Source organism: Lagenorhynchus albirostris, chromosome 2 (assembly GCF_949774975.1).
Source record: "Lagenorhynchus albirostris chromosome 2, mLagAlb1.1, whole genome shotgun sequence".
NCBI lineage: Eukaryota > Metazoa > Chordata > Mammalia > Artiodactyla > Delphinidae > Lagenorhynchus > Lagenorhynchus albirostris.
This window is the reverse complement of record NC_083096.1, coordinates 142,556,247-142,568,713: the sequence shown is the minus strand read 5'-3', so window position 1 is coordinate 142,568,713 and position 12,467 is coordinate 142,556,247. Positions and strand designations below refer to the sequence as shown.

Genomic DNA, 12,467 nt, shown 5'->3' with positions numbered 1-12,467 from the left:
ACTAAGGATAATCTAAAGAACATTAATATTAAAAAATCTCTCCAAAAATGTGACTTGTGGAATAATCTAATTTGTACTTACTCAAATCATCCGATATGTCTTCAGTTCCTGAAGCACTATCATCAGAATCACCAGTATTATCTGTACATGTTTGTTGCTTCTGAGATTGTTGTGAGTTTTCCAGAGCAGATTTTTCTCCCTCTGCAACATCAATATTCATTTTGTCCAGAGAAGTAAAGGAGCTTGGAATTTTTTTTCCAATCTGCTGTAATTCTGTCTGTCTCATGTTTTCTTTCAACAGTAAACTGGGTACCTTCTCAGCTTCTGCTGGTAAGCTGGGCACCTTTTCTGATTTCATCTGAGAACCAGGTGCTTTTTCTGCTCTCCTCTGTGAATTAAGTGTCTTTTCTGCTGCTGCTGCCTGTGAGCTGGGTGCCTTTTCTGTTTTCACTGGTGAATTAAGTGACTTTGGTGATTTTTCTGTTTTTGCCTGTAAACTGGGTGCCCTTTCTACTTTTGCCTGTGAAACAGGTACCTTTTCGGCTTTCACCGGTGAATTCGGTGATTTTTTTGCTTTGCAGTGACTTTGATCTCGAAGGACTAACCCCAAATCTTTAGGGCCTGGAACACTGGCAGCATTTACTTTACATGATTTAACATCTGTTTTTTCTATACAAATATCATTTTGCTTATTTTTTTTACTACTATTCCTATTTGGAGAGTTGGTCCCAATTTCTTTTATGGATTTATCATTTCTAGCTTTCAAAGTTTGATTAGTTATAAATTTAACTGCTTTGCTTTCTTCAGAAAGAGCCCAAGCATTCTTCTTTGGTTCATGATTTTCATTTTCAGAGGTCTTAGACTCTTCCATTATTTAAAAACCTGCTTCTTTCCAACTGTGATATTGTAAAGTGGCAGATCTCCAGTAGTCTGAATTGCTTCAAATCCAGTTTAGGCAAGCAAACTATTGGATTAAAAAAAAAAAATCTGTTATTTAAAATGCAAAACCCATTTCTAAAAAATTGGTTAGACATAAAAAAAACTTTTATAATTTATTCTCAAAACTGAATAGCGGGGCTTCCCTGGTGGCCCAGTGGTTAAGAATCTGCCTGACTATGCAGGGAACAAGGGTTCGAGCCCTGGTCCGGGAAGATCCCACATGTCACGGAGCAACTAAGCCTATGCACCACAACTACCAAGCTTGCATTCTAGAGCCCACGCGCCATAACTACTGAAGCCCGCGCACCTAGAGCCCGTGCTCTGCAACAAGAGAAGCCACCGCAATAAGAAGCCCACGCACCGCAACGAAGAGTAGCCCCCGCTCACCGCAACTAGAGGAAGCCGCGCAGCAACGAAGACCCAACGCAGCCAAAAATAAATAAAAATAAAGTAAAAAGCTGAAGAGTAAAAAATAAAAATTTTTAAACTCTGAAAACTATATGAGGAGTTAAAATCCACTTAGTAAATAACAGTGAAACGCCCATTAAGGAGGTTCTAATGTAATTCTAGCACTATGACATCAAAACAAGGGAACTTCAGAAGTAAAATGCTGTTTTACATTACTCAATAAGAATTTCAACTAAAAGGGAAATAAAATCTGCAATTGATGTACCACAATTAACATAAAAGGAAATGGAACAAAAATAACACAAGAATTCCAATCTATATGCAACACAGGGAATCAGCTTATAGAAGACTAAGTGGTAAAAATAACAGAAGAACTGCAATCTATATGCAACACAGGGAATCAGTTTATAGAAGACTACGCTACGTGGTAAGATCTTTCCCACATGACTTTCCTACTAAATACTACCTATTTATACCACTAACCTACTTCTAACTTGATGCTCTAAACATGGGGAACCAACATCAACAGACTTTCTCCAGCTCTGAAGTACAAAGCAGTTTAAATAAATTCTTCTGAGGTAAGAAAATTTTAAAAAACCAACAGGATCCCAGAGTTTAGAAGTTATAGTAATATTCTGTATGATGATACATGTCATTATACATTTGTCAAAACCCACAGAATGGATATCCCTAAGAGTGGACCCTAAGGTAAACTATGGACTTTGGATGATAATGACGTGTTAATGGTGCATCCACTGTAACAAATGTACCACTCTGGTGCAGGGATGTTGATAGTGAGAGAGGCTATTCCTGTGTGGGGGAAGGGAGTTACATGGGTACTCCGTACTTTCTGCCCAACTTTGCTGTGAAACTAAAACTGCTCTTAAAGAATAATAATGTTTAGAAAAAAGATAATAGAAAGAAAAAAAATCAGAATCCGTTTTGTTCTAAAACATAATAGGAACTATCACACTTCTACCACAGAGCACAAACTATAAACAAATGAAAACACTACATTTTGTTAAGTAATTTCTATACTAGAAATAGCTTGTATACTACATATTATGGAAATCAGGTTATTTCCAAAATATTAGCAGTAATAAACCAAGCTTACAATGTTGATTACCTTTAAGGCAACAGTTCTCAAATTTTATCATTCATTAGAATCACCTGGAAGGTCCCATTCCCAGAGTTTCTGATTCAACAGGTCTGGGATTGGGGCCTGAGAATTTGCATTTCTCACAAGTTCCCAGGTGATTCTCATATGGCTAGACTGGAAAAGACACTTGAAAAATCAATGCTCTAAGGAATGTTTCTGAAAGTAGAAGTGAAGGAAAACCAAACTCTTCTGTATAATCTTATACACACGATTATAAGCTCCAAGAGGTAAGAAACCATTTCTCATTTTGCTTACCATTATATCTTCAATGCCTATTACAGTGCCTAGTTCAAAGTAGACACTCAATAAATTTGTTAAATGGATTAATAAAAACCTAACTTATTTTTAATTATTCACACTTTAAAAACAAAATATAATAGATCCAAAAGATATTTAATTGCTTCATACTTTATATTGTCTACAATGTAACTAGAAAATATCTCGCTTCCCAATCCATCCCCTAGCCTCCTACCACCCAGGGTGGCCTGGATAAGTATGCCTCTTTCTATGGACTTTGTTCTTACCTTTCTCATAGTACTTAGCACTTAACACATTTCATGTGTTTACCTCCTATTTAGACTACAGGAATTTTTTTCCCAATGTGCTTCTTATAAAACAAATACACTTACACAGTTGAAAAAATGGCAAGGCAAAACAGCATTCTCCTACCAACTACCAATCTCCTCAGAAGCAACTACTGTCAACTCTTTCAGCTGTTTCTTCTGAGATTTATCTCCATATTTCTAAATTACACGCTTAAGCTGGTACTACCTATTTTGTTTTAGATTTAGATATTATCTACTGACTTCCTACAGACAGAATTGTACACACACTTATGTTCCCATCCCACCACCATCCTCCCAGGATGACTATAATATGATATGCCAATATTATTTATGGCTGAGCCAAATACGCCATTGCACAGAGTTTGCTACATATCTATCAAAATTCATTTTCCCCTTTTTCCTAGGCACGTAGCTAAACTACATTTCCCAACCTTCTCTGCAGTTAGGTGTGTCCTTAGGATCAAGTTCTTACCTCCTCCATGCTCTCCCCTTCTCACTGGATAAAATTCTCAGTCATCCATCTTCAATCACATAGCCAACAATTAAATTTCAATCCAGACCAGTAGGTCTTAAACTTTTGTGCACAGGAATCAGCTAGTTCCTAAGTGCAGATTCTGATTCAGTAGATTTGGAGTGAGGACTAACATTCTGCATTTAGTCTAACGAGCCCAGGTAAAGTCCACACTGTTAGCCCTTGGCCATACTTTTGACTGGACAAAAATCATCAATGGAACTTGGGACTCCTGAATGACCACACACATTAAACTATTCATCTGGATCTGGTGACTACTCACCTAGCAACCATTACATGAGACAGAAATAAAACTGTTTCTTGGGTCACTATACTATTAGATCTCTTTATCACAGGAGCCTAGGCTTTTGACTTCAGCAACATATATACTATAGTCACATTTCTCTTTTGGTATACTTTTCAGTTTTACCTGGAAGTGTCTCACTTCTCTTAAGTTTTTTATATATCTGTCAATAATTCATTGACAGAACTGTAAATCTTCTCTCAATGTCTTCAAATACATCAAGCAACCCATGTGTTTGTTTTTATTGTCATTTTTCTCCCCTTGGACATCCCATCTGCCACCTTCTGATTACTACTAGATTTCCACCACACTTGTCACCCTGAGACTTTCCTTTTGCTATCATCCTACCAATTCCCATCTACTCTGTCATGCTGATTGACTCTTCTATTTTCCTCTTCCATAAGTTACTCCCTCTTTTTTGGTGTAGCATATCCTCCAGTAGCTTTCTAAGAAAGAAAACAAGAAAGGCATTGGAGAAAATAATTATGCCCTACTTCTGACATTTCATTTCATGTAGAGAGACAACCATTATCATAACATTCCTGCTTTCTTTCCACTCCATTCATTCCTTTCCTAGGGAGATGGGGTAACTTGTTTCATCATTGAGTTTAGAAAAATGATCTGGGCAAAAGTAAGCACCTTCCCCTCTCCTTCCTCTTTGCATCCAGCTGTTCTCAGGAAAGAAAATTCCATTCTCTCATTCATACTCTAACATTACAGTTGCAAGCCCCACACAGGGCCTGTCACTGTTCAGCTCTGCCTATGCCTCAGTGGTTAAATCTGTCTATTTCTGGCAGTGAGTATTAGCAAGCCACTTGAAAATATAAGTCCCATTCTCCAATATGAATCTTATCCATAATAAAAATAATATTCTGGTCTCCATATGCTTCCTTTATCTCTCCCAGTTTGTTCAGAATTCAGGAAGGGAAAGAGAGTGCTATTTATTGGGCTCCCTTAAGCCCCAAGAGTAGGTAAGTTTTATAAGACTTTGCATGCCTGAAATGTCTTTATTCTTTCTTCATATTTTGTTTAATTAGGTTTGAACTTCTAAGTTAAAAATCATTCACTCAAAATCTTACAGGTATTGTTTCAACAATTTCTAGTTTCTAGTGTTACTACTGAGAAAATTATGCCATTCTTATTCTCCATCTCTTTTACTGAACTGTTTTTTTTTCTTTATGGAAACTTTTAGGATATTCTCTTTGCCTCAGTGTTCTGTAATTTACAGGTGGTAAGTCCTAGTATAGATATTTCTTTATTCATTTTGCTGTACACTCAGCTGGCTCTTTTAATCTCTAACTCAAGCCCTTCACTTCTGGAAATTTTTTCCATATTATATCTTCCATAACTTCCTCCCCTTCATCTTCTCTGCTCTTTTTCTAGCGCTCCTATTAATTGAACTTTAGGCCTCTTACACTGATCCTCCAATTATCTTTTCTCTCCATTTCCCATCTCTTTTTTGTCCTTCCTGGGTGACTTACTCAAATTCTTCCAACCCTTCTATATTTGGAGGGGGGACATGGAGAAAACCTTTCGTATTTTCACTTCTAAGAACTAATTCTCTGATTATTCCTTTTCATAGCACTCTGATCTTCATCTCTTATTTCTGAAAACACTAACAATTGTTCTGGAACTTTTTTCTGCTCCCTGTATTGTCTGGTTCCTGAGTTCCTCGTGTGCCTTCCTTCTTCTCTACCATGCATACTAGCATACGCATAATAAGAGTTTCAGAAGGAAAAGATAGACGGGAAAAGAAAAAATACTTAAAGACGGAATTCCCTAGTGGTCCAGTGGTTAGGACTCGCCGTGCTTTCACTGCCGTGAGCCCAGGTTCAACCCCTGGTTGGGGAACTAAGATCCCACAAGCCGTGCGGCGTGGCCAAAAAAAAAAAAAATCGAAGAAATAATAGCCAAAAACTTCCCAAATCTGATAAAGACACAACTACACACATCCAAGAAACTCTATGAACTCCAAGCTGAATAAACTCATAGGAATCCACACCAAGACACATAACTGTTAAATTGTTAAAGGCAGAAGAAATTTTGAAAGCACCAAGAGAGAAGGAACTTCTCATACATGAAGAATCCACAATAAAATTAACAGCTGATTTCCCATCAGAAATCATGGAGGCCAGAAGGCAATGGAATGCCATATTTAAAATCCCAGATGAAAAACACTGTCAACCAAATATTCACTACCCATGCAGAAAAACTATCCTTTATTAATGACAGAGAAAGTATGACACTTCCAGATAGACAAAAGCTAAGAAATTTCATTAGCAGACTTGTAGACTAGCACTACAAGAGATGCTAAAGGGAGTTCTTAAGGCTGAAATGAAAAGAAATTCGGCAGTAACTCAAAGCCATAAGAAATAAAGGACACTGGTAAAGGTAACTTAGCACAGATAAACATAAAAGCCAATATTATTGTACTGCTGGTTTGTAACTCTTCTTTTTCTCCTACATGATTTAAAAGGAAAATACATAAGAAGACAATTATAAACCTATGTTAATGGGCACACAATGTATAAGGATGTAATCTGTGACAATAACAATGAGAAAGAACAGAGACATATAGGATCTGAGCGTGTGTATACTATTGAAACTAAACTGGCATTATTCAAACTAGGCTGTTATAAATTTAAGATATTAGTTGTGCTGTTATCTGCAAGGCAACCACTAAGAAAATAATGTTTAAAAATACAAAAAAGGAAAAAAGGGAATTAAAATAGCACACTATAAAAAAGTCAACTGAATACATAAAAAGGCAGTAATAGAGAAATTGAGGAACAAAAAGCACGAGACATACAGAAAAGAAAAAACTAAAGAGCAGGAGTAAATCCTTCCTTATCAATAACTACTTTAAATGTATTGGATTGGCCAAAAAGTTCCTTTGGTTTTTAAATAAAAATAAAAGACACATTTTTCATTTTCACCAAGAACTTCATGAGCAATGTATGCACTCTTTTGTTCCACTACCTTCTGCCATTTTTCAGGCAACTTCATAATTCCATCTTCTATCTTTTTGACCAAAGAACTGTTCCAGGTGCCTTTTACAGTCTTCCAGGGAATTGATATTTTTTCCAATAAGAGAATTTTGTAAAAACTGAAATAAATGGAAATCTGAAGGTGCAATGTCTGGTGAATACGGTGGATGAATCACAACTTCCCAGCCAAGCTGTAACAGTTTCTACCTGGTCATCAAAGAAACATGCACTCTTGCGGTAACCTGATGGAAGATTAGGCATTTTCTGTTGACTAATTCCGGATGCTTTTCATCAAGTGCTGCTTTCAGTTGGTCTAACTGCGAGCAGTACTTGTTGGAATTAATCGTTTGGTTTTCTGGAAGGAGCTCATAATAGAGGACTCGCTTCCAATCCCACCATATACACAACATCATCTTCTTTGGTGTGGTTGGTGGTGATTTACTTCGCTTGCCTCACGATCTCTTCTGTTTCACATCATTGTACAGTATCCACTTTTCATCGCCCATCACAAATTGTTTTAAAAACAAAGTTTTCGTTACACTTAAGTAGAAAATCACATGCAGAAATATGGTCAAGAAGGTTTTTCTCACTTAACTTATGTGGAAGCCAAACATCAAAGCGATTAACATAACCAAGCTGGTGCAAATGATTTTCAGTGCTTGATTTGGATATTTTGAGTATGTCGGCTATCTCCCGTGTGGTATAATGTTGATTGCTTTCAGTTCATGTCTCGATTTGATCACTATCAACTTCAAATGGTTTACCGGGCCATGGAGCATTGTCCAGTGAGAAATCTCCAGCACAAAACTTTGCAAACCATTTCTGATACATTCGATCAGTCACAGCACCTTCTCCATACACTGCACAAATCATCTTTTTTTTGCATTTCAGTTGTGTTTTTACCTTTCTTGAAATAATAAAGCATTATATGCCAAAAATGTTGCTTTTTCCTTCCACCTTCAACATTAAAATGGCTACACAAAAATTCACCAATTTTGATAAGTTTTTTAAAGGCACACTAATATGACAGCTGTCACAATACAATCTAACAAAATTGTTTCAAATGAAGTTAAAGACAACGAAGAACCACTAGAGCCATCTTATGGAAAAAAACAAACGAATTTTTTCGCCAATTAAAAAATGAATTAGACTCTCCAAGTAAAGGCAGAGTTCGGAAAACTGGATTAAAAAATATATGATCCATCTATCATACTACCTACAAGAGATTCACTTTAGATACAAAGAAGCAAAGAGGTTGAAAATACAGGCTGGAAAAAGATATCAAGAGAGAACTGAGTTGGCTATATAATTGTCAGAAAAAAATATACTTTAAGTCAAAAACGGTTACAAGAGACAAAGAAAAGCATTATACATTGATAAAAAGTTTAGTCCAACAAGAATATATCACAATTATAAACATACATATACCTAATAACAGAGCCCCAAAAATAGGAGAGAAAAATTAACGAAATTGAAAAGAGAAATAGATAATTCTATAATAATAGCTGGATCCCTATCAAATTACCCATGACATTTTTCACCGAACTAGAACAAATAATCCTAAAATTCATATGGAACCATAAAAGACCTAGAACTGCCAAAGCAATCCTGAAGAAAAAGAACAAAGCAGGAGGCATAACCATCCCAGACTTCAGGCAATACTACAAAGCTACAGTAATCAAAACAGCATGGCATTGACACAACAACAGACATATGGATCAATGGAACAGAACAGAGAACCCAGAAATAAACCCACACACCTATGGTCAATTAACTGTCAACAAAGGAGGCAAGAATATACAATGAGAAAAGGACAGTCTCTTCAGCAACTGGTGTTGGGAAAGTTGGACAGCCATGTTTAAATCAATGAAGTTAGAACACACCCTCTCACCATACACAAAAATAAACTCAAAATGGTTTAAAGACTTAAACATTAGACATCACACCATAAAACTCCTAAAAGAAAACATAGGTAAAAAATTCTCTGACATAAATTGTACCAATGTTTTCTTAGGTCAGTCTCCCATGGCAATAGAAATAAAAACAAAAATAAACAAATGGGACCTAATCAAATTTACAAGCTTTTGCACAGCAAAGGAAATCATAAACAAAACAAAAGACAACCTACAGAATGGGAGAAAATATTTGCAAACCATGAGACTGACAGGAGCTTAATTTCCAAAATATACAAACAGCTCATACAACTCAACAACAAAAACAACCCAATCGAAAAATGGGCAGAATATCTAAAGAGACATTTCTCCCAAGAAGACATACAGATGGCCAAGAGGCACATGAAAAGATGCTCAACATCACTAATTGTTAGATCAATGCAAATCAAAACTACAGTGAAGTACCACATCACACCAGTCAAAATGGCCATCATCAAAAAGTCTACAAATAACATATGCTGGGGTGGGTATGGAGAAAAGGGAACCCTCCTACACTGTTGGTGGGAATATAAGTTGGTGCAGCCACAATGGAAAACACTATGGAGGTTCCTCAGAGAACTAAAAACAGAGCTACCGTAAGATCCAGCAATCCCACTCCGGGGCATATATCCAGACAAAACTATAATTCAAAAAGATACATGAACCCTATGTTCATAGCAGCACTATTCACAATAGCCAAGACATGGAAACAACCTTAATGACCATCAACAGATGAATGGATAAAGAAGACGTGGTACATATATACAATGGAATATTACTCAGCCATAAAAAAGAACATAATGCCATTTGCAGCAACAGGGATGGACCCAGAGATTGTCATACTGAGTGAAGTAAGTCAGACACAGAAAGACATCTATCATATGATATCACTTATATGTGGAATCTAAAAAAAAGGAGTACAAATGAATTTATTTACAAAACAGAAGTAGAGTCACAAACGTAGAAAACAAACTTATGGTTACCAGGAGATAAGGGGGGAAGGGATAAGTTGGGAGACTGGGACTGACATATACACACTACTATATATAAAATACATAACTAATAAGAACCTGCTGTATAGCACAGGGAACTCTACTCAATACTCTGTAATGGCCTATATGGGAAAAGAATCTTAAAAAAAAGAAGAGTGGATATATGTATAACTGATTCACTTTGCTGTACACCTGAAACTAACAGAACATTGTAAATCAACTCTACTCCAATAAAAATTTTAAAAAAACAAAAAAAGATGTGGTACATATATACACTGGAATACTACTCAGCCATAAAAAAGAACAAAATAATGCCGTTTGCAGCAACATGGACGCAACTAGAGATTATCATACTAAGTGAAGTAAGTCAGAAAGAGAAAGACAAATACCATATGATACCTCTTATATGTGGAATCTAAAGTATGACACAATGAACCTATCTATGAAGCAGAAACAGACACACAGACATAGAGAACAGACTTGTGGTTGCCAAGGGGGAGGGAGTGGGGAGGGGGGATGAACTGGGGTTTGGGGTTAGTAGATGCAAACTAGTACATACAGAATGAATGGAAAACAAGGTCCTACTGTATAGCACAGAAAACTATATCCAAAATCCTGAGATAAACCACAATGGAAAAGAATATTAAACAGAATGTATACATATATTATATACATTATATATAATATATATATATGAGTCACTTTGCTGTATGGCAGAAATTAACACAACACTGTAAATCAACTATATTTCAATTAAATAAATAAAATAGTTGGAGACTTCAAAACCTTTCTTTCAATAACAGAGCAACCAGACAGAAAACCAATAAGGAAATAGAGGACTTGAATAACGTTATACACCAATGAGACCTAACAGATAAATCCAGAAGACTCAACCCAACCTCAGCAGAACACATATTCCTCTCAAGTACACATGGAACATTCTCAAGGACAGACTATTATGTTAGGCCACAAAACAAGTCTTAATAAATTTAAAAAGACTGAAATCATACAAATTACCTTTTCTTATCACAGTAGACTGAAATTGGAAATCAAATCAATAACAGGAAAAAAACTGGAAAATTCATAAATATGTGAAAATTAAACAATGCACGCAAACCAACGGGTCAAAGAAGAAATCACAAGGGCAATCGGAAAATACCTTGAGACAAATGAAAACAATGTTTTTTGTTTTTTGTTTTTTTTGCGGTACGCGGGCCTCTCACTGTTGTGGCCTCTCCCGTTGCGCAGCACAGGCTCCAGACGCGCAGGCTCAGCGGCCATGGCTCACAGGCCCAGCCGCTCCGCGGGATGTGGGATCTTTCCGGATCAGGTCATGAACCCGTGTCCCCTGCATTGGCAGGCGGACTCTCAACCACTGTGCCACCAGGGAAGCCCAAACAATGTATTTTTTTAAGCAACGTATTATTTTACCACAATTTTTTAAATGGAGATAAAAGGATATTTGCTATAATTTTTTAAAATAAGGATTATAAAAGAATACTATGAACAACTGTACATCAACAAATTGGATAACCTAGGTGGAATGGACAAATTCCTACAAACACACAAATTACCAAAACTGAGTCAAGAGCAAATATAAAATATGAATACACCTACAACAAGTAAGTAGACTGAATCAGTAATCAAAAACCCCTCAACAAAAAAAGCTCACAATCAGAAGGCTATACTGGAGAAGCTTACTCAACATGTAAAGAATCAATACCAATCCTTCTCAAACACTTCCAAAATTGAAAAGGAGGGAACACTTCCTAACTCATTCTATGAGGCCAGCATTACTCTGACACTCTGAATATATATGCAAAAAATCATCAACAAAGTACTAGCAAACCAAATTCAGCAGCATATTAAAAGGGTTATACACCATGACCACATGAGATTTATCTTCAGAATGTAAGGGTGATTGAATTATCAATGTGATAAACCACATTAATAGACTGAAGGAAAAGAAAAATATGTGATCATCTCAACTGATGCAGAAGAAAGCATTTGACAAAATCCAGCACCTTTTCATGATATAAACACTCAAACTAGTAACACAAAGGAACTTCCTCAACGTAATAAAGGCCATCTACAAAAAAAAAAAAAAAACCACCCAAAACGAAAACAAAACGAAAAACACACAGCTAACATCATACTCATTAGTGAAAGACTTAAAAAAATTTCCCCTAAGACCCACAATAAGATAAAGATGTCTGCTTTTGCCACTTCTATTTAACACAGTACTAGAAGTTCTAGCCAGAGCAATTAGCCAAGTAAAAGAAATAAAAGGCAACCAAACTGGAAAAGAAAAAGTAAAACTATGTTTGCAGATGACATGATATTAAATGTAACAAAATCCCAAGAATACACACAAAAAAACAGAGCTAATAAACAAATTCAACAAGTTGCAGGATACAGAATCAACACACAGATTTCTTTACAGTAGCAAACAATCCATAAATGAAATTACAAAAATGATTCCACTTACAATAGAATCAAAAAGAATACAATACTTTAAGAATAAATTTAGGGGCTTCCCTGGTGGCGCAGTGGTTGAGAGCCCACCTGTCGATGCAGGGGACGCAGGTTCGTGCGCCGGTCCAGGAGGATCCCACACGTCGCGGAGCGGCTGGGCCCGTGAGCCATGGCTGCTGAGCCTGCGCGTCCGGA

General features: G+C 36.5%; 1 protein-coding gene across 1 annotated transcript in view; it reads right to left on the bottom strand.

Annotated features, from left to right (window-relative positions):
* Window positions 1-12,467, bottom strand: part of TUT4 (terminal uridylyl transferase 4) — a 143,301-nt gene that overhangs the window by 114,433 nt on the left and 16,401 nt on the right. Inside the window, exon 2 of the mRNA XM_060140062.1 lies at window positions 82-964. Within this exon, the coding sequence (XP_059996045.1) occupies window positions 82-871 (790 nt within the window). The 5' untranslated portion in view covers window positions 872-964. The remainder of the gene's footprint in view (window positions 1-81; window positions 965-12,467) is intronic.